The following is a 27,588-nucleotide window of genomic DNA, read 5'->3' as shown; positions in this document are numbered from 1 at the left end:
AGAGACATCCCAGAACCTGTCACTCACATATCCCCAACCCACAGGGAAAGCAGAGCTCAGAACGAGCAGAGAGATCTCAGAACCTGTCACTCACATATCCCCAACCCACAGGGAAAGCAGAGCTCAGAACGAGCAGAGAGATCCCAGAACCTGTCACTCACATATCCCCAACCCACAGGGAAAGCAGAGCTCAGAATGAGCAAAGAGATCCCAGAACCTGTCACTCACATATCCCCAACCCACCGGGAAAGCAGAGCTCAGAACGAGCAGAGAGATCCCAGAACCTGTCACTCACATATCCCCAACCCACCGGGAAAGCAGAGCTCAGAATGAGCAAAGAGATCCCAGAACCTGTCCCTCACATATCCCCAACCCACCGGGAAAGCAGAGCTCAGAACGAGCAGAGAGATCCCAGAACCTGTCACTCACATATCCCCAACCCACAGGGAAAGCAGAGCTCAGAACGAGCAGAGAGATCCCAGAACCTGTCACTCACATATCCCCAACCCACAGGGAAAGCAGAGCTCAGAATGAGCAAAGAGATCCCAGAACCTGTCACTCACATATCCCCAACCCACCGGGAAAGCAGAGCTCAGAACGAGCAGAGAGATCCCAGAACCTGTCACTCACATATCCCCAACCCACAGGGAAAGCAGAGCTCAGAACGAGCAGAGAGATCCCAGAACCTGTCACTCACATATCCCCAACCCACAGGGAAAGCAGAGCTCAGAATGAGCAAAGAGATCCCAGAACCTGTCACTCACATATCCCCAACCCACAGGGAAAGCAGAGCTCAGACTGAGCAGAGACATCCCAGAACCTGTCACTCACATATCCCCAACCCACAGGGAAAGCAGAGCTCAGAACGAGCAGAGAGATCCCAGAACCTGTCACTCACATATCCCCAACCCACCGGGAAAGCAGAGCTCAGAACGAGCAGAGAGATCCCAGAACCTGTCCCTCACATATCCCCAACCCACAGGGAAAGCAGAGCTCAGACTGAGCAGAGACATCCCAGAACCTGTCACTCACATATCCCCAACCCACAGGGAAAGCAGAGCTCAGAATGAGCAAAGAGATCCCAGAACCTGTCACTCACATATCCCCAACCCACCGGGAAAGCAGAGCTCAGAACTGGCAGAGAGATCCCAGAACCTGTCACTCACATATCCCCAACCCACCGGGAAAGCAGAGCTCAGAACTGGCAGAGAGATCCCAGAACCTGTCACTCACATATCCCCAACCCACAGGGAAAGCAGAGCTCAGAACTGGCAGAGAGATCCCAGAACCTGTCACTCACATATCCCCAACCCACAGGGAAAGCAGAGCTCAGAATGAGCAAAGAGATCCCAGAACCTGTCCCTCACATATCCCCAGAAGACAAGACACAACACACAGCAGAAATCACATCCATCAGCCACAAAACAGTTCATATTAAAAAGGATGCAGCAAGATTTTGGATAAAACTCACGGTTAAAGACCACGTTGTTGTCCTTGAAATCTTTCCACTGCTGATACCACTTGGAGTCCTTGTGCAGCACGACGCCCATCGCTTCCCTAGGATACAACAAACCCTGCGTTAGAGCAAAATCCTGCAATCTGTAACCTCTGATCCCCAGGGCCCTGCAGCTCCCCCACTCCTATCCGAGCTCCAGCTGGACACTAACTCAGCACTCAAGCTGGCCTGACAGCTGAGGGGCAGTGCTGCACGGCGGGTTCGATTCCCGGGCCCACCTGAAACTGGGGATGTTGCAGAAGCAGCATTCACAGCCCTGGAATAGTGGGGGGTGGGGGGGGGGGGGCGAGGAGCATGAAGAAAGAGAGACCACCTTGTGAAAAAGCTTCTCAACGGCTATCCTCACGGCTATCCTCACGGCTATCCTCACGGCTATCCTCACGGCTATCCTCACGGCTATCCTCACGGCTATCCTCACGGCCCAGCGGCGGCACTGGGTGCTCTTGTACAGTAGATACAAGTTCCCTCCTGGGACCTGGCAGTGGCTGGGAATGCTGACGTGGAAGGGAGGGAGATCCAGGCAACGTTTTACTGACCAGTTCAAGAAAGCATTTGTACTGGGGGCTCTGGAGGGACCTGCCGTCCGTGCCTCTTGGACAGTCAACGCAATGAATGGAGCAGCCAAGAGAGGCAAGACGAAAAAAGTGCGAAAAATCCCCAGCCAACTGCAAATGATGGTGCAGGAACTCCAGATGAGGCAGGTCCTGGTCTAGCCAGAAGCCTAAAGGAGCAAGAGGAAGCTGCCAGGAAAACAAAGTTTCCTTCCCCAAGTGCCCTGTTCAGGCTTGGGTATTGAGGAATGTCAGAACAGCAGTACTCCGGATCTACCCAGATTCCTGGAGCGCCATGATGGACAAGCACAAGAGTTTTCCAAAGCTTTTAAATGATTATTTCTGCTCAAAAATGAAGCAAAATTAAGCACAAAAAGGGGACTTAATTATCTAAAGATGTTATCCATACTGCTGATGTTTCAAGGTGGGGACTAAAACCGTGCCCTTGTAAGTATCCTAGGCACCATCCATCCAATGCCTCAAGCAAGCTCGGTGCACACACTCTCTCATCCACAACCACAGGAAGCCTGCATGGTGCTACCGCTGAGAGACCACGCTCCTGGCAGATGTCCAGACCAAATCATCCAGCGCATTCGCCACATAGACCACTCCAGCTTCCCATGGGCTGGATACACATCTCTAGGCAGAACCCACTTGTCTGGAGTGATCTGGGTATGAACAGGAACTTGTATATTTGTATCTCTGATGAGCAAGGAGTGATTTTTAAGGGCTGGTCACCCAGTGCAGCAGGAGCACAGGAAGGTCAGTCTGGAATACATCCCAAAAATATTCCCTCTAAGTCATGCACAGCCCTCTCTTCCCCCCAAGAGGAAGTTAGGGAAGAAAATCACTAAACTCCGGTCCTCTGGGTTCCCAAACAGATCTCATTTTCAGGGTAGCCAAAACTGGCTCTCTCATTCCAGATATTTATTTATTGACTTGATTTATGCTCTGCTTTTCAGGGGGAGCAGCGAGCCTCACCTAACAAAAGGGTGGTCTCTCCTTTGCCAGCAGGCCCCTCCAGGGAAGCCGGCCATTAGGGGGTTCCTGGGTCATGACCCCAAGCAGCCGACAGCAGATTCCAGGGGGGCCCAGCCTGAACGGGAGTGGCGCTAGCTGAGTGAAGAGGGATTTTGAGATAGTTCAATAATACAGTCTCCTGGGCAGGCCCAGCGAAAGAAAAATGTGCAGCGCCATGCAGAGGAACCCGGCAAGGCACCTCCATTCCTCGGGGCAGCCAGAGCCGGGGATGCTGTGCAGGCAACGTTCCCAACCTCAGCGCAACAGGGGTCACCGAGTGGCTGGATTTAGGGTCCATAATAATTGCAGGCCTCTGGAAGGATCCCCTGCCCCCTACCTGGCATTCTTTTTGTAATTTAAATTTCTAATCATTTTTTTTCCCTACACCCCTATTTTATTGCTATGCCCATCACTGCTGAACTTTCTTCAGACAGTCACGAGCCCTTGTGCAGGGTCCCCGGGCAAGTCACTTGCAGTGAGATATAAAAAACAGGGGGAAAAGTGTCCCTGGGTTCCAACCGAGCAGGAAGTGTTAAGGAACAGGAGGGAAAACTGCTGGGTCAAAAGAAAAATACAATTTGCTGTTATACCACAGTGCTGTCCATCTGTGGCCACACAAGGATTTCCCCCTGGCACCGTGCATCACTAAAACATTTCTTTCTTACGTACTCATTGGCTTCAAACACTTTCTCCTCTTTGGATTTGTCTCTGGAAAATTCTGTTCTCTTCCTCAGGATCTCTGGGGCTCGGTAGGGGCCGGTCTGGCCAAGCACACTGTCATCGATCTCCTTCTTAACGGTTTCCACTCCCTGCAAGACCAGAGGCATCCAAAACCCGGATCAGGCAACAGAGGAATGTAAAAAAAAAAAAGTTCACACGCGGGGTAGGAAGCCAGCGGCACAGAGATTACCTCCCTCCCGCCCAGCCAGAAATGGGACCTGCTCCGACGACAGACTTAAAAAAAAATAGCAGGCCTGCAGGAAGGCTTGGTTTTCTATTTTACATTACAATAATAAAGCACATGTCACGTCACCATTAAAAACAGAACCAAAAAAAAAAAAAGAGGTTAAGAAATATCAAAGTCCCGATCAACTCTTTTCTTTTAAAAATTCAATCCACACTAATGAAGCGATATCAGCCACAGACAGCGCTTCCCGCTCAATCCGCAGCCCACTCAGGGCACAAGACCACGGGCTTCATCTGGAACAAGCACCCTTAATACCCGCTTCATGAAGGGTTTCTCCCCGTAGACACAAGATGGGAGAAGAGCCTTAATGAAGCATGATCCACTCTGTCTCCTATCCCATTATCAATACAATAAGTACTGCTTTAATCTTTCTTTTATAAGTCACAAATTCCAAACGATATTTAACCAGTGGCAATGTTGCAGAAAGTCACTTCGTAAGACACTAGAAGTGGGAGTACATAACCCATTTTATTAGTGTTGATTGGGATTTATATTTCTTCACCTCTTTTTGCTGTTACTTCAAGTATTCCTGTAAGCTGTGTGCATGCATGCATACAAGAAAGCCACATGAACAAGAAAAGAAGAACAGAATGGTGTTTGAAAGGATGCTGCGCACATCATGTCGCACACAAGAACGGTTTTGCACACACAGCCCACAAAGGATGAGAGGAAACAGAGTAGCATCAATTTCTTTTTACTCTTGCCCATTACTCTTTTATAGCCCAGATTTAAGTTTTTGGTAAAAGTAGGACCAAAAAAATGGATTTTTCTGGGCAAAACTGTAAGCCACAGTTGAAGCTAAGAAAGGAAAAATCACAGAGTAAGCTCCCCTTGTCGTTACAAACAACCCAGAGCTGGAAAAGCTAAGAAAAATGCTAAAAGATTCCACAGTCGCCCACATGGGAAAAGCATCCGACGTAAGGGGATCCTCCTCCAACGCGGCAGCGCGACAGGCCAGACACGAAAGGCAAGAGTCAATTCACTCCACACAGGATCAGGCGGACGCCCCCGCGGGAGAACATTTTTCAAAACCAAGGCTGCTGCACCAATGAGGTTATGATAATTAAAGAAAAACGTAAAAACAACCCAAGAACGCAGCATGATCATCACTTTGGAGCTGACCAAAAAAAGAGCTAGATTTCCAAGCCCCTTACGAACGATAAAATGATATTGCCTGTCACTTTCTGATCACCCCTTTCTTCCCACGCTATCTCTGGAAGGCCTTTCATGATTCGCTTATTGGAAGCATGCAGCTTTACATTGCCTGAAAATATCTTTTGCTCACTTGAATCCCGACCTGAAGAAGAGCGTTTAGGCTGTTGAAAGCTGGGTAGGAGATTTTTTAAGTTAGTCCAATAAAAAAAAAAAAAAAAAGGTAGCGCCTTATATAAATTTGTATTTGCTGATCTTTGTTTCTGCGTTTCCCAGTTCATACTAAGTGAGCCTCACTTCAGAAAATCCAGAGCATAACAAGGTACATTCCAAGGTTTGGTTCTTGTCTTCCTACTCATTTGCTTAGAAAGCAGCTCAAAAGCAATGCTCTTTGGTGTTTGTAATTTACCTGCCGACCAGCGAGCACGGCACTAAGTTACCCCCTCCGATGGCAAGGGCAATACTAGCAGCGTCGCTCACCTGCGAGATGGCTTTAAATGCGGCGGACTTGCCGAGTTTCTCTCCGCCTTTGGACACAGACTCCGCCGACTGCTTTGCGGTTTTGGCCGCTTCCTCCACGCCTTCCTTTATCATCCTGCCAATATCACTCTTACTGACTTCATCCAAACTCTGCAAGGAGAAGGAGAAATAAACAGGGTGTTTCCCCCCCGCCCCTCCGTGGATCCTGTGAGACTTAAGTGTGTTTGCAAGGGCTGGCCCTGGTGGGTCAGTAGCAGCGTTGTGCACATCATGCGGAAGGACTGGGCTTAAATTCCTGGGCCAGGACTCTGCTTCTCGGGTTGGGGGGGGCAGAGCCACCCTGGAGAGAGGACGTTTCCATCATCGCTTAACAGCGACACCTAGTGGCCAGACTTGGGGGTCCACGTTAGCCAGGCTCTGGAGGGAGCCTTGGGTTTGTGGTCCCCTGTTGAGGGCAGTCACCGCCATGGCTGGGCTGAGTTAGGAGGAGGAGGATAGAAAAATAGGGGGGGGAAACCCCCAGGTAGTTGTGAATGAAGATTCACGGTGCTGTGGCCTAACAGAGGTCAGCTGTAAAGGCTCCGGCCTACATCAGTACAACAGCAAAGATCCAGTCCACGCCCAAGACACAGCATAACAACCTGGATAAGACCCAAACATTAGTTCTTTGCAGGCGGTAGGATGTCAGGGGGGGATATCCACAGACTTCTTAGGAAATTTAATACCAGTGGGAAACTGATATTTACATTTCGGGAGGAACATCCTTAACAGTTTGCAGCCAGAATGTCCAGGCCTGTCTGACCCAAACATGAGGTGAGTGAATGTAAAGATGGAATCTCACTTTAGATTTTGTCTCGGTTTTTTTTTGTTTTAATAATTTAATATTAAAATGTATATAAAAAGCGGTGTGAATGAGGGTGAAGCCTTGATAATTGGCGCTATTGCTCCCAAGTTTCAGACTTTGGCTAATTCAACACCAATACACATTGCACATATTTTTCTGTGAAACTGTATGGAACTGTGCTTTCATTTAAATCTTTTTGCCGTGCCTCCAATACTAATCTCAACCAGGGAGGCACTACACCACGAAGTAAAGATTTCCAACTGGGCACTGAAGGGTAAGTTAATCAAGCTCTTCCTCGTTTCTGCCCAACCCAACAGGACTGATAACGGAGAATCTACACTCAGATTCAAGCATCCTCTTTCCTTTGCAATACAATGAATTTCATTTGTCGGTCTTTCACTCTAATCAAATAAATGACCATCTTCTTGTGTCTTTTTTTTTTTTTTATTTCTGACCCAAGACGCTGCAGCAGAGAAATTTGCATACAGTTAAGGTAATATGCATGCAAATCTCTCTCTTGCATCTTAGGGATATCCTGAAAACCCAACTGGTTTGTGGCCTGTAGGAGCGGAGTTGCCCATCCCGGCTCTACAGCCCCTCAGAGCTGGAGAAGGTGCTTTAGAATGAACATGAGGAGGAAGGACACCTCTTTGACTGTACCGCTTAACTCCCCAAGTTTCTTTTTCAGCACTTCCGAGGTCTTCGCTGTTTCAGACTCGATGGACTTCTGCAAAACAAAACAAGGGGGGGGGATCAGTTCATCTTTGGGGGTGGGGGACAAACTTCAGCCGCTGCAGGAGAGGTTCTCAGACCCTGTCCCCCTCTCACTTTCAGAGGCTGCTCGGTGAGCAGCTAAACTCGGCAAAGCCAGGGCAAGCCTGCAGCCTGGCCAAGACACTTGAACCCTGTGCTCAACCAGAGTGTCAGAGGAGATCTGCCCTATCCAGGGGCTATAATCAGTCTGCGGAATTAAAAAAGATCTGCCAGTAAGGCCAACAGACAAATCACCAAAGCTTTAGAACCTAGATAGTATAGGGCGCTTAGAGAAGGCGTCCTTGCAACCAGGGCTCATCAGGCCTTTCCCAGTTTCTTTCATATCTGATCTCTCGTTGTGAAGGTTCAAACAGGCGGGCTTTGTTTCCATGTCCTGCAAAGAGGAGGGTGGCCAAGGTTGTCATAGTTCATCTCTACTTGATAAACTAAGGCTCCGGTACCTCACTGTTAATTACAAATAATACAATGCATTGTTGCACTCTGTGTACGAACTTGCCAGTGACAATAATGAACAATAAAAAGCCTTATAAGAGAGGGTAACATAGCTAGGCTGGAATCAGTGCGTAGTGTCCGAGACCTTGCTTTTCTCAGCCTGCAGTCTGTGGGTAGCACTAGAGAACTGCTCCTAGCTCCGGCTGGATTCAGCGGATGCTGTTAAAGGCGGCCTGCTCTCTCCTTTCCCTGGAATCAGCGGGTGCAATGCTAAGGGAGAGCTGCTTTTCCCCCCTCAGGCTTCAATCAACGGGGAGCTGGGTAATAGGCAGAGAGAAGACAAGACATCCACGTCCCACCTATTTCAGATTGCCTGAGTAGAAGGTACAGAAGAGAGGGGCAGAGGGCACCAAAGAGAAGCGGGTGGCAGGCGATCGCTGCTGTAGCCTTCCAGCACAGCCAGGCTGTTCTCTTCCACCAGAAGGCCCTACTGCCTGGAGGAACGACGACCTACCCCGGATCCAGAGATAAGATGCCAGCAGATGCAGGGACTGCAACGCTACTGAGAGGTCCTGGTCACACAGCAGACACTGGACTCTCCGCTCCCAAGCACTGGAATAACCCCAGCACACACTGCATCAACCAGCCCCACCTGCTGTACTTACGTATTTTTTCCGTGCCTGCTGCAGAGCGTCGGATTCTTCTAACTTTCTAGCTTCTTCCCTGAATTTTTTTATACTCTCTTTCATTTCTTTGTTCTTGGAAAGCTCCTGCTTGATGTTATCCAGGAATCCCGAGAGAAATCCTTTCCTTCCTTCCGATGCATAATATCGGACCTAAAAAAAAACCCAAAATGATCTACTTTAGAGAGCCAGAGTTAAGTTTTTTTCTAGAAAGCCATAAGGCAGTAAGGCTGAGGCAGCACGGATCCCATGAGAAACGCACCTAATGACGGCTGTGATAGAATAATCCGCCATTCTGCTCTACAGCAATGATTTTAATGGACATCACTCAAACAATTATTGCACAGGACTGTTTCCTTTTTTTTTTTTTTTTTAAATTAACATTTTATTGAATACATGACTGTTTCTGGCACTGCTCCCAGAGTACTCCGGAGAAGCAGTAGAAAGAACCTCAAATCTGGTAGCTTTCCATTGATGCTGGGCGGGTAGTAATTCTCACTATTGAGACACTGGAAACAGTAGGCAATGCCTGGCGAGGTCAGCCTGCTTTTACAGCAGCATTGCTTCAACCCCACAGTTAAATCTGCAGCGCTCTGTTAAAAATAATATAAATTAAAAAAAAACAAAACCCAAAAACCATAAAACAAAAAGACAGCAAGCTCCCTGCACCCACCCCAAACAAAAACATTGCCTCATTCAGACATGAGAGAGACGAGCTCACTTTCATCGACATCCCCTGATTTTCCACAGCCCTCACTCAGGATCCTTATACACAAGAGAAGACCCAGCTCTGGGCAGAGTTAAGGGGGAACTGCAGGTACAGAGCTGAGAGCAGCGTGCAAAGCACTTTACAGACATAAAACACCATCATTCAGTGCTTCTGGCAGCGTTTACCTAAAGCTGCATCTGTGGATAGCAACAGAGAAGCGCATGGGCAGTGTCCGATGAGGACACCACTTCTGATGTCACGCATCCGTCAAAGAACGAGGCTTCCAAGATCTCAGGGAATTGCGCTATACTGCCACTCTCACACTGGGGTGAATTTTAAAAGATATATATATATATGCAAATTACGTGTGCATATGCGCACGCAGAAGAATGCGCATTAAAAAGGGGTGGTATTTGGCGCAACTCAGGAACGTTCCAGGGAAGGTCCAACCTTTACGGGCGTAAATCCTGATTTTAAAACTGACAAACAGCATGCGTCTAGTTGTTACCGGTACATATTTACATCGGCTAATTATCAGGTGTAAGTCAGAATAAAACCCGTTATAGCCACAAACTGACTGGGTGCGGGGTGTGGGTAAACTAGGGAGAGTGCAGACTGAAGAACCAGAAGAGTCTTGATGGCCTAGAGATGCTAGTGAGCTAAGAGGTCAATCTTTGTCCAAACGGGTTATTTCCTTCATGTGCGCGTGTTTTAAAAAGGGCTCACTCGCGTGAGAAAAAGCCAAGTCCTAAGGAAAGACACGCAAAAAGAAAATTGGTTCTTACCTGCTAATTTTCGTTCCTGTAGTACCACGGATCAGTCCAGACTCCTGGGTTTTGCCTCCCCTCCAGCAGATGGAGACAGAGACGTTTTGGACCGACTCTGCCCTATACCTCGAGGTGCCTCCTACAGTCCGTCAGTATTACACTGTATCCAAGCCAGACGAATAAAAACTATTAATAATTTTACCCCCTCATGAGCAGAGGGAGGAGAAACTCTGCATCACCAAAACCCCGCCCCCACTCGAACCCCAAGTGGGAGCAGAACTGGTTGTAACTTTCAGAACAAATCTGCAGATAAAACAATAAGTACTGAATGAGCGGACTCTCCATTTCCCCAACTCTGAAATGAGCGGGACTCTGGACTGATCCGTGGTACTACAGGAACGAAAGTTAGCAGGTAAGGACCAATTTTCCTTTCCCTGTACGTACCAGGATCAGTCCAGACTCCTGGGTTGTACACCAAAGCTTCCTTAAGTGGCGTGGGACCTTGAGAATCCCGCTCGAAGCACACCTTCTCCAAAACCTACAGAGCCTAGGGCCTGGACATTCAACCGATAATGCCTGACTTCCAAGTAGCCGCCCTACAAATCTCCTGTGGCGAAACTTGCTGACCCTCAGCCCACAAAGCCGCTTGCAACTGGGTAGAATGTGCCCGAAGGCCAACCGGTACCGGACGACCTTGAACCATGTACGCAGATCCAATAGCCTCTTTCAACCAGCGCACAATAGTGGCTCTAGACGCCTTATGCCCCCTTCTGGGGCAACTCCACAGCACGAAAAGATGGTCCAACAAGCGGAAGCTGTTTGTAACTTCCAAGTAATATAACAGAACCTGCTGCACGTCCAACTTATGCAGCTCCTTAGACTGGGGATCAGAGTGGTCCAAGTCTGGAAAGGAAGGGAGTTCCACCAATTGATTCAAATTTATTTAAAAGTTTTTATAGACCGACATTCGTTGGGAACATCACATTGGTTTACATGGAACTCAATGCAGCAAACAGAAGGCTTTACATGATGAAAGGAGGATACCACCTTTGGGAGAAAGGAGGGAACTGTCCTCAAGAAGATTCCCGTATCCGTAATCCATATGAAGGGCTCCCTACAAGACAAAGCCTGAAGCTCAGACACTCGCCGTGCTGAAGAAATAGTCACAAGAAAAACCACTTTTACAGTAAGATCTTTTAATGTCGCCTGCTTCAAAGGCTCAAAAGGCGCCACACACAGAGCTTTGAGAACCAAGTTCAGGCTCCACGAAGGACGGGGATTCCGGACCAGAGGATGCAAATACTTTGCCCCCTGGAGAAAACGCACCACATCTGGATGCACAACAAGGCCTAACCTCATACCTTACCAAGGAAACAAACCAGAGCTGCTACCTGGACTCTCAGAGAGCTACAAGATAAACCTTTAGCCAGGCCAGCTTGTAAGAAGGCCAAAATATCTCCTAAAAAGGCCCGAGTAGGCCTTTTTAGGAGATATTCTTTGAGTCTTTGAGTCTTTTTAGGAGATATTCTTTGAGTCTTTGAGTCTTGTGTGCCACGCACCAAGACTCAAAGACTCCCCACACCCTGTCATAGGCCAGGGAGGCAGAAGTTTTCCTAGACTGCAAGAGAGTAGCAACCACCGCATCCGATTAACCTTTACTCTTTAGCAGTTGCCTCTCAAAAGCCATGCCACTAGACAAAAGCGATCTGCCTCTTTCAAACAAATGGGCCCCTGACATATGAGATTTGGCAGCAGACAAAACCTCAGGGGGGCCGTCCACCGCTATATTGACTATATCCGCAAACCACAGCCATTCCGGTGCTACCAGGATCACCTCTCCCAGATGAGCTTCTATACGCCGCAATACTCTGCCAACCAAAGGCCAAGGTGGGAACATGTACAGCAGGACGTTCCTTGGCCAGGAGAGAACTAGGGCATCCATCCATGCCACTCCTGGCTCCCGGCGCTGACTGAAGAAACGTGGGGCTTTGGCATTTCGAAATGTCGCCAGCAAGTCCACACTCGGCTTGGTCCACCTGTTGCATATGAGGCGGAAGGCGTCGTTTGAGAACTCCCACTCCCCGGGATCGAGCTGGCGATGACTGAGGAAAATCGGCTTGCATGTTGTCCACACCAGCAATGTGAGAGGCTGTAATCCTGACTAGGTGCCACTCCGCCCATTTGATCAACTCCTGGGCCTTGACAGCCACTGGCTGACTCTTGGTCCCTCCTTGGCGACTGATATAGGCTACTGCTGTCACATTGTCGGACAGGATCCTGACCGATTTCCCCTGCAGCAAAGGAAGAAACAATTGATTGACCACAAGGATTCCTTCACTGACCAATGGCCCTGCACTGCTCTTCCCTCACAAACCGCTCCCCAGCCAGAGAAACTGGCATCGGTGGTGACTACTGTCCAAGAGGGAATCTCCAAGTCCACACCCCGGGGTAAGTTGTCTGGGAGGAGCCAACAATCTTGGCTGGAGCGGTAGATTCTGTAAGAGGAAGCGGAAGCTGAAATTGTTCAGACACCGGATTCCAACGGGAAAGCAACACTGACTGAAGAGGTCTCATATGAGCAAACGCCCATGGGACTAGCTCCAAAGTAGAAGCCAACGAGCCAAGGACCTGCAAGTAATCCCAGACCCTGGGTAGACACTTGACCAACAAGGCATGAACTTGCCCCTGCAGCTTGACGATCCACTCCTCGGTGAGAAAATCCTTGCCTGAACGTGTGTCGAACAGGGCCCCCAAGGACTGGGAGGGAACCAGATGGCTTTTGGCCAGATTGACTATCCATCCTAGTTACCTCAAGGGTTGAAGAACTTGCTGCACCGCAGTTTGACAGAGGACCTCCGACTTCACTCGAATCAACCAGTCATCAACAAGCCTTCTGGAGCCCTGCTGCTATGACACCCATTACACCTTGGTGAAGATCCTGGACGCTGTGGCGAGCCCAAAGGGCAGTGCACAAAACTGAAAATGATGCCCTAGGATTGTGAACCACAGGTACATCTGGTGGTTGGGCCTCGGTCAGATCAAGCGAAGCCAAGAATTCCCCTTTGTGTACCGACACAATTACCGACCGCAGGATCTCCATTCGGAACCAAGGGACATGGAAAGAACAGAATGTGCCTTCCTTCTTGGGCACTATGAAGTAAATGGAATAGCGGCCTTTCCCTCGCTCCTCCGGAGGAACTGACACGATAGCTCGTGAATGCGCTGTAAAGTGTCTCACACCGCTAGACGCTTTGTCTCGTACAAGCATGGGAAAACGAGAAAGCGCTCCCAAAGGGGCCGAGCAAAATCTAAAGCGTAGCCATGTCTTATGATATTTAGGACCCACTGGTCCGAAGTTAATTTGGTCCACTCCTTGTAAAACAAATCCAACCTGCTCCTGCTACCAGAACAGAAGAGTGAACCGGCCTTGCCTCATTGGGAGGACTTAATTCCACCCTTACCTTGGAAGGCATCGTTTCTGCCAAGGCGCCGGCCCCGAAAGGACTGGTTCCAGGACTGCTGCCTGCCCGAGTTCTGCCTAGACAAGGAGCCGGACAAGCTAGAAGCCCGAAACCTACGATTACCACGGAAACATTGAGTGAGGGGGGGGGGGGGGGGGGAGCTCCTCGCCGTAGACCAACCCTCCGGCAGCTTATGGCCTTTGTTCTCTCTGAGGGATTGAATCATGTCTTCTAAGTCTTTCCCAAAGAGCAGCTTGCCCTTGAACGGCAAAGAATCCAGTTGAGCCTTAGAGGAAACGTCTGCTGAGCAGTTCCTCAGCCACAAGAGTCTGCAGGCAGAGACAGCTGAAACCTTACACCTGGCCGAAGTTCAAAGCAGATCATAGAGCACGTCCGCACTGTAAGCCCGGCCTGTAAAACTTCTGCCTCCAACAGAGAAGTGCCCATCTGCAATTGCTGCACCCAGCGAAGACTTGCTCTCAGGGTGAAACTGCTACACGTGGCAGCCCACACCCCAAGTGCTGATATTATCTTCTTAAGCTGCACCTCCAGCTTCTGATCTTGGAGATCTTTTAGAGCCATAGCACCCATCACCGGGATGGTGGTGGTCTTAGTGACCGCCAATACCACCACATCCACTTTGGGAACCCTGAGGAGGTCCAGCGCTTATTCTGGCAGTGGGTACAGCTAATCCATCGCCCTACTGACCTTTAAACCTAAGTCTGGAGTGTCCCACTCCCGAAACAACAGATCAGTGACAGAGAAATGAAAGGGGAAAGACCGGGTCAGACCATGGAGACCCAACATGACCGATCAACAGCTCCCATCCAAAAGTCCTCCTGAGGGGCCTTAATGCCCAAGTCCTCCAGAATTGCGAGAATAAGTGGACCCAGATCGTCCTTACGGAACAAGTGGACTACCATAGGGTCATCCCCTTCAACCATCGGAGACTCCACTGTGGACCATGGTACTACAAATCGTGGCCCTAGTCACCCAGATCAGGGTCTGCCCCCTGCGGTGCTTTATCCTTCGGGTCATCCGGCTCCGCAGCCTCAGAGAACGAGTCCCCCACAGGTCGAGACAGCATGGTCTTCAGGGTGTGCCTGGCCAGCATGACTCCCTCACGCTCCGGAAGCCTGGGTCTCTTGGGGGCCAGGACCCCCTCTCTGGTAGGCTTCTGAACAGACTTGGAGAGAGAACTTCTAACAGAATGCCTCCTAGCTGCCTTCCTGGTTTTGAAAGCCTTGTGAAGCAGCAAAAACAAGGAGGAGGAGTCCGAATCTTCCCCGGAGCCCTCCTCCTCCCCTCCTGGAGGCACCTTCCTGTGGGGATAAGGGAGGAGGGGAATTCCCCTTCCCCTCCGCGGTTCGCGCGTCAGCCCGAAAGGCACACAAAATGGCCTCTGTTCCTACACTGAGCGAGAACAGATCCGGAGAAGACTGCCGCGCTCGACTGAGCCTCCCAGGCTCCCGGTGCATTCGTGAATTGCCACCCACGGAGGCTCCTGAGATGTCCTCCCCACCGGAGAGGCACCGGAGCAAAGACCATCGTATGAAAGTCACACACGGTACTGGAAGCTGGGCGGAGCTACCCCGGGGGATCGGCAAAGCTATCAGCAGCAGAAAGACAGCGACAGCAGAAGAATAGCGGAGGGAACGGAGAATCAGCCCCGGACAGTCATTCCTACCTGAAGGGCAAAGGAGTCCATTTATTTTTTGCAAACCTGACTCCAAAACGGACACTATGAGCTGTTCCCTTCATGGTGAGTGAACGGGGTTCCCCAGTATCACCCCGATCGCTGTCAGCAGGGCAGGCAAGCAAGCAGGGTCCCCGACCCTTAGCTCAACACAGCCTCAAATACCAGGGGCGATGATCCCACCAGGACCTGCCAAACCTCCTGGGAGGCTCAGGAAATTTCCTATTCTCTTCTTTCTTCTACTATTTGTCACAGACTGTAGGATTATGCACCTCCCCCTTCTGCTGCAGACAGAGAAATACAGAGAAATACTGACGGACTGTAGGTGGCACCTCGAGGTATAGGGCAGTGTCAGTCAAAAAACTTCTGTCTCCATCTGCTGGAGGGGAGGCAAAACCCAGGAGTCTGGACTGATCCAGGTACGTACAGGGAACATAAAGTTACAGTTCCTAATAGCACAGTCTAACACTTGTGTAGCTCTTTATCCTGTCATTAGTTGGGACCTGCAAGCAAGATGCCCTGCCTTCCCAAGTATGTGACCTGTCACCTCTTCCCATTTGTACTCAAAGGGTCCCAAAGCCCCACCACTGCTCCATGATAATCAATCTTGCCACCTGTTCTTGAAGCTGGAGGCTGCTACTCCACCGCTCTATGCACGCTGAATTTCTCATCTCTACACCACCGGTTCAGTGGGTTCATTGCAGTTTGGACTTCATGCTCCTGTGGGACCAGTGCCAGAGTCAACAGACCATTTAGGAGTTTGTAAATCTAATTTAAGGCCAGATTCATTAAGCTCTGTCCTCTATAGACAGAGAATGGGAGAAGATCTTTTAGTCCTGTGATGGGATCTTAGTCATTGGGATTCTCAGTTACAACTCAAAATTCATTATAACATTTAATTTAATTTAATTAATTACACTCTAGGCAGTGTATAATCTCCCAATAAAATCCCTACTTCCATACACACAATATCTAATCCACTATCCCCAAACTTGTATCCAGTGTGACCCCATTTTAGCACTTAAATTCACATAACCCCAGAGGATGACCAAAACAAATCTTAGGGGTGCTGTCCCCCCTCCAACAATCCCTCCACCCTCACACTCCCTGCACTCCAGCTGATTTCTTGCTCAACATCCACCTTATCCAGTCGATTCTCTCTCAATCTCCCTTCCTCCAGTGTACCCCCCCAACCTCACTCCTCTCCCCTCCCAAGCCCATTCCTTCTCTCTCATCACTTCCAGCCTTTTTTGAATCTCCCAGCTGATCCACTCACCCTTGTCCTTTTTATAACTCCCAACTGATACTCTTAATCCCTCTCCACCTTATCCAATTCCCAAACCTTTCTGCCTTCACATCCCTCCCTTTAAATAAACCCTCCACCAAAAACTCCCCCGCCCAGGGTCAAAGGTGAGAAGAGAGGGCAGGTTAACGATAGGGGCAATGTTTTTTTTTTTGGGGTAGATTCAGTGATGAGTGAGAAAAGAGGGGCAGTGGCAATCTCCACCGGCCCATGCACATTCAGCCCTCACCTCTCCAACGGTGATCTGCAGCAGCATTACTAATGGGGTGAATGGGCTAGTGCAAGCTCACAAGCCCTGCGGAAGCCTTGATCCCCTTCTTGTGCAGGGCTTCCTGTCACTAGAGAAATTCATGCAAAGGCAGTGTCACTGCAGGGCCTCCGAGTGCCTGCTGGCTCACAAGCCTCTCACCGACTTCCACGACTAACACTGCCGTTGGTACCTGAAGAGTGCTGCCATGTGACCCCAGCTAAAGGTTTTGTGATACCATCTGGGGTCCCAATCCACAATTTGGGACGCCCTATCCTAATTACAGGGGGCCCTATTAATGAAGTAAAACATTTAAGAAACCTGTTGAAGCCCGATATTCCGATTTGAATACAAGCCAAAGCAATGTATGCTAAGTGGAGGATGGGCAGATCCAGCTGTAAACTTACAGATGGGGGAATCAAAGCGCCAGAAGACAAGCTCTGGGTTCTGAATTGCAACCAACGAAGAGCTGAAACCAATTGGATCTCAGGGATCGGCGTAAAGGAAAGTGCAGTAAATCTTTACAGCCCCACAGCGGACTAGGGGAGGGTGAGAGGGTTCAGCTGGATCTCCTGTCAGCCAATTTCAGAGATGGGTGAGGGCCTGCATTAATCTTATTGGTAAATAAATGCTGCAGCTTACCTGATACAATTCCACTGTTGATCTGCATATCCTGTACACACTGCTGCTGTCAAGCACTGTTATTGGATATCTTGTAGCCATAAACCGGATATTATTTGCCAGGCATTTCTAGGATGGGAAAAATAAGTGTTACAAACCCACACAGATCCCTCACTAACTGGAAAGTTACCTTCCTGGGGCACAGGAGGTCACATATATCAGTGGGTAAGTGAAGGGATACAGAACCTTTCACTTCCAGGGCATCGATTCAGCTCTACCTCCGGCTGCCAGAAGTGAATGCCATTACTTAAGATGGTGATCTTCAGACCACTTACTAGTGAGGCAGTGCCCAAGTGATGTCACAACATATTGTCATAGCTGATACTTCCAAATCAGTTCAGCATGGAGGACTAGCACTGAAAAAGCTTGGTGCACTGGCCAGGGCAGGAGACAGACACAAAGTCCTTGCAGCTTTGTGCCAATCAATAGAGACCTCTTTACACACATTCTGTAAGCTAGACGCTGTGAGTGATGTCTCTTATGCTGTAAGAGACATTACTTTGCAGAGACTGGGCAACAGTAGCATAAGGTAGGCACATCTATCTGTCTTCAGCTAGCACAAGATAACATTTTGAAGCATAAGAAACAATAACTTCAGCATTTCAGTGACAAGTCTCTTTAGTTACAGACAAGCTTAGAGATCAAATAGGATCTATGGTATTGCAGCAGAAAGGGAAAATAGGGAGATGAGATGGAATGCACAGAAGATGACAGCAGATGAAAGAATGTCTCTTTATAATTTTACTTTCCTCTAAAGTTCTGGGGGACAGGATAGATAACATCATTAAGTCTCACACATCCTGTGCAAACATATAAGGGATAGGCATGTGCCACATGATACAGTCTCCTTGAAAAATGTAAGAACCACGAAACAAAGCAGAATATTTTGGACATGTTGGCAGAAATTCAGTGGCAACCACAAAACATAGAAATGACGGCAGAAGACCAAACGGCCCATCCAGTCTGCCCAGCAAGTTTCACACCTTTTTTTTTCTCATACTTATCTGTTACTCTTGGCTCTTAGTAACCTTTTGTTTCTATTTCCCTTTCACCCCCACCATTAATGTAGAGAGTAGTGTTGGAGCTGCATCTAAGTGAAATAGCTTAATTAGTTAGGGGTATTAACCACCACAATAACCAAGCTACACCCATGCTTATTTGTTTACCCAGACTATGTAATTCAGTCCTTGTTGGTTGTTCTTCATTCCCCCTGCCGTTGAAGTAGAGAGCTATGCTGAATATGCATTGAAAGTGAAATGTCAGACTTTCTCCTCTGCCGTTGAAGCAGAAAGCTATGCTTTAGTTTATATGCATTGAAAGTGAAGTAGCAGGCTTATTTGGTTTGGGGTAGTAACCACCATAACAAGCAAGCTACTCCCCGCTTTTTTGTGAATGCAAATCCTTTTTTCCACATTACCTCTTGCCGTTGAAGCTTAGAGCAATGTTGGAGTCGCATTAACCGTGTGTATGTTTATTGAATAAGGGTAATATCTCCAGGTAGTAGCCGTCATTCCCGCGAGCCACCCACTCTTCATTCACATCCTCTTGACTTTATGGATCCACAGTGTTTATCCCATGTCCCTTTGAAGTCCTTCACAGTTCTGGTCTTCACCACTTCCTCTGGAAGGGCATTCCAGGCATCCACCACCCTCTCCGTGAAGAAATACTTCCTGACATTGGTTCTGAGTCTTCCTCCCTGGAGCTTCAAATCGTGACCCCTGGTTCTGCTGATTTTTTTCTGACGGAAAAGGTTTGTCGTTGTCTTTGGATCATTAAACCTTTCAAGTATCTGAAAGTCTGTATCATATCACCCCTGCTCCTCCTTTCCTCCAGGGTGTGCATATTTAGATTCTTCAATCTCTCCTCATAAGTAATTTGATGAAGACCCTCCACCTTTCTGGTCGCCCTTCTCTGGACCGCCTCCATCTTGTCTCTTCGGAGATACGGTCTCCAGAACTGAACAGAGAACTCCAGGTGAGGCCTCACCAAGGACCTGTACAAGGGGATAATCACTTCCCTTTTCTTACTTGATATTCCTCTCTCTATGCAGCCCAGCATTCTTCTGGCTTTAGCTATCGCCTTGTCACATTGTTTCGCCGACTTCAGATCATTAGACACTATCTCACCCCAAGGTCTCTCTCCTACTCCGTGCATATCAGCCTTTCTCCCCCCCATCGAATACAGTTCATTCGGATTTCCACTCCCCATATACATGACTCTGCACTTCTTGGCATTGAATCTCAGCTGCCATATCTTCGACCACTCTTCCAGCTTCCTTAAATCCAGTCTCATTCTCTCCACTCCTTCCAGCGTGTCCACTCTGTTGCAGATCTTAGCGTCATCCACAAACAGACAAACCTTACCTTCTATCCCGTCCGCAACTTTGACTTCTAGTTTTTACCAATAGGTGTTCAAATGATGCCCAAGCATCAAAGGAACTTTTACTGCTCATTTCAGTGTCAAATTAATTACACTTAGTGGCAATAAGGATTGTGAGGACAGCACTGATAAGAAAATTATTCCTTACCTGCTAATTTTCGTTCCTGTAGTACCATGGATCAGTCCAGACGGTGGGTTATGTCCCCCGTCCAGCAGATGGAGTCAGAACAGAGCTCGAGGGCTCCGCCTCCTATACCAGCTCACCCTCTGCTGGAGCTCAGTATCGTGAACAAAGCCCAAAGAGCAATAACAAAACAATTTGGATCAAAACCCTGACGAAAGTCAACATCAAGAACAATAAAACAGGCATGACCTAACAAAAAGAGGTCGCCAACGTCAACTTGTGAGGAGCTGTACAACTCTGATAGAGAACCAGAGAGAAGAAAGAAGAGACAGTAGATAACAATGAATCCGAGCAGGTCGCAAGATCCCAGCGTGGTGGGCGTCTGGACTGATCCATGGTACTACAGGAACGAAAATTAGCAGGTAAGGAATAATTTTCTTTTCCCTGTACGTACCAGGATCAGTCCAGACGGTGGGATGTACCAAAGCTTCCCTACTATGGGTGGGCCCCTGAGAGCCCTGCTCGGAGAACCTGATCGCCAAATTGCCCAGGAGCCGAGGGCGCCAGGTGTAGGCGATAATGCTTAGCGAAGGTATGCAGCGACTTCCACGTCGCCGCCCGGCAAATTTCCTGTGGGGAGACGGCACGAGACTCCGCCCAAGACGCTGCATGAGAGCGTGTAGAATGAGCTCGAACGCCCCTGGGCGGATCCCGACCGGCCCCGATATAAGACGACGAGATGGCATCCTTGATCCAGCGGGCGATGGTCGTCTTTGAAGCCGAGGAGCCCTTCTTAGGTCCCGACCAGAGCACAAACAAATGATCGGAAACCCGAAAGGCATTGGTAACCTCTAGGTAGTGGAGTAAGACTCGCTTGACGTCCAAGTGACGAAGAGACCTCGACTCCTCTGGAGAGAACGCCGGGAGTTCCACCGTCTGATTCACGTGAAACGAAGAGACCACCTTCGGGAGGAAGGAAGGTACTGTACGCAGCGAGATCCCCGCCTCCGAAATGCGAAGGTAGGGTTCCCTGCAGGAAAGAGCCTGCAGCTCCGAGATTCGACGGGCAGAGCATATTGCCACGAGAAAAACTGTCTGCATAGTAAGATCTTTAAGCGAAGACTCCTGTAGAGGTTCGAAAGGAGCGCCCGCTAGGGCCCGGAGAACCAGGTTAAGACTCCACGACGGACAAGGGTCCCTGACCGGCGGCCGTAGATGTTTGGCCCCCTTCAGGAATCGGGCGATATCCGCCTGGAGAGGCAGGTCGACCGGTGTCTGTACCAGAACATTCAGGGCCGCTACCTGCACACGTAGGGAATTGTATGCAAGACCCTTATCCAGCCCGTTCTGCAAAAATTGAAGGATCAGAGGTACCGACGCCTCCGTGGGTCGGGCCCCATGATCGGTACACCAGGCCTCGAAGACCTTCCACACTCGCACATAAGCAACAGAGGTAGAAGGTTTGCGGGCCCGGAGCATCGTAGAGATTACCGCTTCCGGGTAGCCTCGTCGGCGGAGGCGGCGCCGTTCAAAAGCCAAGCCGCAAGACAAAAGAGTGCCGCCTGCTCGAAAAATACCGGTCCTTGCTGCAGGAGCCGAGGAAGATGACTCAGGCGTAACGGTCCGTCCACTGCCACGTGAAGCAGGTCTGCAAACCAAGGACGACGCGGCCACTCCGGAGCTACCAGAATCACGGGACCGCTGTGAGTTTCTATCCTGCGGAGTATCTTGCCCACTAAGGGCCAGGGAGGAAAAACATAGAGCAGTTGATCTGCCGGCCACGGCAGCGCTAGAGCATCCACCCCCTCCGCGCCGCGCTCCCTTCTGCGACTGAAGAAGCGAGGGGCCTTGGCGTTGAGGGCGGTCGCCATCAAGTCCAGTCGCGGCGTTCCCCAATGGCGAACCAGGAGCGTCATCGCCTCGTCGGAAAGGGACCATTCGCCGGGGTACAACCGCTGACGACTCAGGTAATCCGCTTGCACGTTGTCCACGCCGGCGATGTGGGAGGCCGCGAGCCGAACCAGATGAAGTTCCGCCCAGTCCATCAGGAGCGTGGTTTCGGCGGAGACCTGTTCGCTCCTCGTCCCGCCTTGACGATTGATGTACGCCACCGTGGTGGCGTTGTCCGAAAGAACCCGTACCTCTCGGTTCCGAATCAGGGGGAGGAAACGTCGAAGTGCGAGGCGTACTGCTCTGGTCTCCAGACGATTGATCGGCCACCTCGCCTCCTCCGGGGACCACGTCCCCTGTGTGGCGCTTCGTTCGCAGACCGCGCCCCACCCCACGAGGCTGGCGTCGGTGGTCACGATTACCCAAGAGGGAACGTCGAGGGAGACGCCTCGGGCCAGGTGAGCTGGGACCAGCCACCACTCCAGACTGTCTCGAGCTGACTGGGGGAGGGGTAGAACCACCTGATACTCCTGTGACACCGGTTTCCATCGCGACAGCAGGGACGCCTACAGTGGACGTAGATGAGCAAACGCCCAGGGCACCATGTCGATGGTGGACGCCATCACTCCCAGAAGCTGTAGATAATTCCAAGCGGTGGGTTCCGACAAAGACGCGAACTGACGGACGTGCTCCCTCAAGGAGAGTGCCTTGTCCGCCCGCAGGAAGACCATGCCTTGCTGAGTGTCGAAGGTCGCCCCCAGAAAATCCAAGCGTTGGGATGGGACGAGGGAACTCTTGGGGAGATTCACAACCCAGCCCAGAGAGCGAAGCATCTCCAAGACTCTGGCCACCGAGGCCTGTCCATGCGAGAAGGACTTCGCCCGCACCAGCCAGTCGTCCAGATAGGGGTGCACTAAGATCCCCTCCCGCCGGAGGGCCGCCGCCACCACCACCATGATCTTGGTGAAGGTCCGCGGAGCCGTTGCGAGCCCGAAGGGTAGGGCCTGAAACTGAAAGTGCTGACCGAGGATCTTGAAACGTAGGTAGCGTCTGTGGTCCGGACGTATCGGAATGTGCAGATACGCCTCCGTCAGATCCAGGGAAGCCAGAAACTCCCCCTGGTGTACCGCAGCAATCACTGAACGCAGCGTCTCCATGCGGAATCGGTTGACCCGCAGAGAGCGGTTCACTTCCTTCAGATCCAGTATGGGCCGGAATGAGCCGTCCTTTTTGGGAACCACGAAGTAGATGGAATAATGGCCCGAGCCCACCTCGGCGAAAGGAACGGGAACGATAGCCTCTATGGCTTGCAGACGGTCTAGTGTCTGTTGAACCGCCATCCGTTTGAGGTCGGAGCCACACGGAGAGAAGAGAAATCTGTCCCGAGGAAGACGGACAAATTCCAAGGCGTAACCGTATTGGATGGTGTCCAGGACCCACTGATCTGAAGTAATCTTCACCCACTCCTCGACGAAATCTGTGAGTCGGCCCCCGATGGGCGGACAGGAGGAGTGGGTCGGTCTGGCATCATTGGGTAGATTTGCCGGGGGGGGTTCCCCTGGCCCGAGCCCTCTCTCGCGGGCCTCCGCCCACGAAAGGACCGCGACCACGGTTGGGATCTACTGGGAGCAGTGCGAGGATTGGACTGCCGGTAGGATCTATAGCGTCGCTGTGCTCGAGCCCTGGTTCTGGTGGAGGCAAACGGCCTATAAGGCCTCTGCCGATCTTCGGGTAGACGATGCACTGCATTTTCCCCCAGTGACTTCATGATCTGATCCAGGTCGTTCCCAAAAAGAAACTTCCCATGAAAAGGAAGGGATCCCAGGCTCGATTTGGAGGAGGCGTCCGCAGACCAATTCCGGAGCCACAGGAGGTGACGAGCCGCCACCACCGACACCATGGAGCGGGCCAGAACGCGAAAAAGGTCATACAGAGCATCCGCCCCGTAAGCGATGGCAGACACCAGGCTGTCGGCCTGAGCTGCTTCTTCCGGAGGCAACTGTTGCGACGTCAGGAGTTGCTGGACCCAGAGCAGACTAGCCCTCTGGGTCAAAGAACTGCACATGACAGCTCGCATCCCTAGGGCCGAAACCTCAAACACCCTCTTGAGGAATGTCTCCAATTTGCGGTCCTGTGTGTCCCGTAGGGCCGTCCCGCCCATCACCGGGATCGTAGTTCGCTTAGTCACCGCTGAGACCGCCGAGTCTACCTTAGGGAAACGGATGAGATCTAAGAAATCCTCAGGCAAGGGATATAATTTTTCCATGGCCCGGGTGACCCTCAATGCCGCTTCAGGGACGTCCCATTCCCCCGTGAGGAGCTGGAGAAAAGACTCATGGACCGGGAAAGTTTTAGCCCTAGGCCTAAGGGCGGCCAGGACCGGGTCCCCTTTCTTGGAGCACGTTGCGACCGCCGGAGCCACAGGCGCCGGGGGGTCCGGTGGAGGATCCAGATCTAGCTCTTGAAGGGTCTGGTGGAGCAGGTCTTCTAGTTCCTCCTTATGGAAGATCCGCAAGGCTCGTGGGTCGTCGCCCTCCGTTTGCCCCTCCAATTGCGCCGGATCCGGAGGGTCCGAAGGGTCAGGGCCCAAAGGGGGAGCCGCTCCCGCAACTCGAGGCTGGGATGGCAAAGCCGAGGAGCTTGTGGCTGGCCCAGAGGCCAGAAACGAGAGCTTGGGAACTTTGGGAGCAGGAGGCCCCGAGGGGGCTCCCCCGGCTCTGTCAGGCCCTGCAGGTAAGCCGTGTGCATCTTTAAAATGAAGTCCGGGGAAAAAAACGGCAGGCTGGCTGAAGTCGCAGCCGCAGGGGCCCCTTGCGGTGGTCGGGCCGGTAGAGCTTCCTCTGGGCTTCGGTGCAGGCGGGGGGCGCCCCGAACTGCGTCTGTTTCCTCCGGAGCGTGTTCTGAAGGAAAATCCCGCTCCAAAATGGCCGCCGTTCCCGCCATTGGCGAGGACGTGGCCGGCCCGCTCATCCCTGGCTGTGGTGAGGAGGGCGCTGGGCGCGAACCCGAGCCACGCGAACCACCTTCCACTTCAGGGAGGCAGCGCAGGCAAACTCCCTCCTTTGAAAAACGAGACCCTGCCTCACCGCAGGTCTCGCAGCGGGAAAAGCGCGGCATGAAGAAGCCGCTATGAGAAATCGCCTTGGGGGGGGCCAAAAAGGAAGCGCACCGCGGGGGGGCCGAAAGGCCGACAACCCGCCTCACAGATCCGTAGGCGCCGGCGGGAAAAACCGCTAGCGGCGCGCCCAGGCCCGAGATAGCGTTCGCCGGGCCACAGGACCGTCAAGGACTGCGTGAGAGAGCCGGGTGTACCGGCAAACGCCGACAAGTGAAGAGAAAAGCTGCAAGAAAAACCACACAGAAAATAACACTTACCCCAAACGTAGGAAAGTGACACTGCAGGAGGAGGCAGAACAGAGAAGCACGCCTCCTCAAATCACTGACAGAATAAAAACTTTTTTTTTTTTTCTCAATTAACTTGATCCAAATTGTTAGCTAGCAAACAAAAGACAGGTAGAACTCAAAGAAAAGTAGAAAGAGACTCAAAAACCTGTCAGACTGGGGAAGCACTGTTTCCCCAACTCACATCTGCTGGAGTCAGAAAGATACTGAGCTCCAGCAGAGGGTGAGCTGGTATAGGAGGCGGAGCCCTCGAGCTCTGTTCTGACTCCATCTGCTGGACGGGGGACATAATCCACCGTCTGGACTGATCCTGGTACGTACAGGGAACAATCAGATTTCGCTATCTTGTGTACAGATACCTATTTCTTACATGTCACACACATAAGCTTGGAGAAGAGACGACTGAGGGGGGATATGATAGAGGTGTTTAAAATCATGAGAGGTCTAGAACGGGTAGATGTGAATCCATTATTTACTCTTTCGGATAGTAGAAAGACTAGGGGGCACTCCATGAAGTTAGCATGGGGCACATTTAAAACTCTGGAATTTGTTGCCAAAGAATGTGGTTCGTGCAGTTAGTATAGCTGTGTTTAAAAAAGGATTGGATAAGTTCTTGGAGGAGAAGTCCATTACCTGCTATTAAGTTCACTTAGAGAATAGCCACTGCCATTAGCAATGGTTACATGGAATAGACTTAGTTTTTGGGTACTTGCCAGGTTCTTATGGCCTGGATTGGCCACTGTTGGAAACAGGATGCTGGGCTTGATGGACCCAGTATGGCATTTTCTTATGTTCTTATGTTCTTAAATACAAATAAATTAAATGTACATCTGAGGAGAGTAGAGGTTGTATTCTTGGTAGTGTTTTCTCATTGTTAACCCCAGAATCAAAAAAATATTCTGGACGCTGAGCCCCTTCTTAATGCTGATAACAGTAGAGCTTCAGTTCTGTTTCTTCAGTGTTACAATGCACCTGCAAACTTTTACCTGTACAAGATCTTTGGATCACTAATATAAAGTTATAATATGGCTTTGGATATATTGTTGGATGAAAACTGCAACACTACAGGTTGATAATGTCACTGTAACATCATACCTACATCATAATGACCAAGTATAAGTAGTGATATGACATGGCACATTTTTAAATTACATAAAACAAAATCATGTAACCCTGTGGTAATTGCATTAACTCCAGGCTCTCCTTGCCAGAGCAGGGAAAAGGCCAGGTGGTGAGAGGATTCTTTAAAATTAACAAACTTTCTGTTGGCGTCTCCCCTTCCACAATGGGACATAGCTATGTCCCCTGTAGAAATATTAACATTAATTTATTTGATTTATGGATCTTTTCACATAAATAGATTTACAATACAGATAACATTATACATATAAGTATACAAATGAAACATTTTAAATTAATAAAAGGGAAACTAAAAGAAATTTAATCAGGTTGCAAATTGAAACAACGTGATTAATATCTACTCCATTGTAGATTCAATTCTATTCCTGCAGCGATAGCGAGAACATATGACATGCCATGCTGGATCAGACCAAGGGTCCATCGAGCCCAGCATCCTGTTTCCAACAGTGACTAATCTCGATCTTTAGGAAGTACCGGCAGATGCCAAAAAGTGATCCATTTCCTGCTCTCAATCCCAGGGATAAACGGTAGTTTTCCCCAAGTCTACCTGGCTAAACCCACCCAAAGTATGAATACAGCATAGACAACTGAAAAGAGACCTCAGGAGAGGAGGCAGCAGCTCCCCAAGACATCCGCTGTATGAATACGGCTGAAAAGAGTTCTGAGGAAGGAGATTTACAATTAGCGAGTCCGACCATAATGAAAGTGCCATGCCTTTACTTCAATAAAAAACCATAAACAACGTATTAGGATATAAAAGGAAATAAAACATAGCAGTAACACCCGCAGAAGGAAAACGGGAAAGCTCACGGATGGCTAGAATGAGCCCCTTTGCCGCTGCCCGATCCTTTCACTCACCCGGTAGCACCGACACAAGGCCGCCGCCATCTTGGGTAAAGAACGAATGACCTTTCCGCGCAGCTTTCTGACGTAACAACACTCCCAGCCTTCGTCCCCCATGAACTGGTGACGGATGCCCTTTCTCCGATTGGCTGCTTTGATGCTGACGCTAGTGTCCGTCAGCGGCCATTTTTTATTAGGGCATAGATAGTAAGACCCAAGGCGATGGAAGACTTTCAAACATATTTTAAATAATTACTACTTATATGTTTAATCTTTTCAGCGTGTCTGTGTGTGTGGGGGGGGGGGGGGAAGTCAATGCTGTTCTTTTTCTCATTGTACGCCAGGATCCTGCTAAAGAAACTTCTGCCCAAAAAAAAGATGGCTGCCACTTGTCGCAATCGCATAAACACGTCAGTGGGACCTGAGACTTCCATGAGCACGCATGCCCTAGAGTAGAGTAATCTTAGGTGGGTTAGCCGCAGTCCGAGCGTGCACCCTGATGTAGATTTAAATAAATCGCCAAATAT

At 50.1% G+C, this 27,588-nt stretch overlaps 1 protein-coding gene across 1 annotated transcript in view; it reads right to left on the bottom strand.

Moving 5' to 3' along the window:
- TIMM44 (translocase of inner mitochondrial membrane 44) overlaps window positions 1-27,208 on the bottom strand; it is a 71,741-nt gene extending 44,533 nt beyond the window's left edge. The window contains exons 1-7 of the mRNA XM_029585995.1: window positions 27,077-27,208; window positions 17,245-17,352; window positions 8,402-8,572; window positions 7,177-7,257; window positions 5,687-5,836; window positions 3,757-3,896; window positions 1,472-1,557 (exon numbers count right to left, since the gene is read on the bottom strand). Of these exons, the coding sequence (XP_029441855.1) occupies window positions 1,472-1,557; window positions 3,757-3,896; window positions 5,687-5,836; window positions 7,177-7,257; window positions 8,402-8,572; window positions 17,245-17,352; window positions 27,077-27,178 (838 nt within the window). The 5' untranslated portion in view covers window positions 27,179-27,208. The remainder of the gene's footprint in view (window positions 1-1,471; window positions 1,558-3,756; window positions 3,897-5,686; window positions 5,837-7,176; window positions 7,258-8,401; window positions 8,573-17,244; window positions 17,353-27,076) is intronic.
- Window positions 27,209-27,588: the final 380 nt, after the last annotated feature.

Source organism: Rhinatrema bivittatum, unplaced genomic scaffold (genome assembly GCF_901001135.1).
Source record: "Rhinatrema bivittatum unplaced genomic scaffold, aRhiBiv1.1, whole genome shotgun sequence".
Taxonomy (NCBI): domain Eukaryota; kingdom Metazoa; phylum Chordata; class Amphibia; order Gymnophiona; family Rhinatrematidae; genus Rhinatrema; species Rhinatrema bivittatum.
This window is presented reverse-complemented; position numbering and strand designations above follow the sequence as displayed.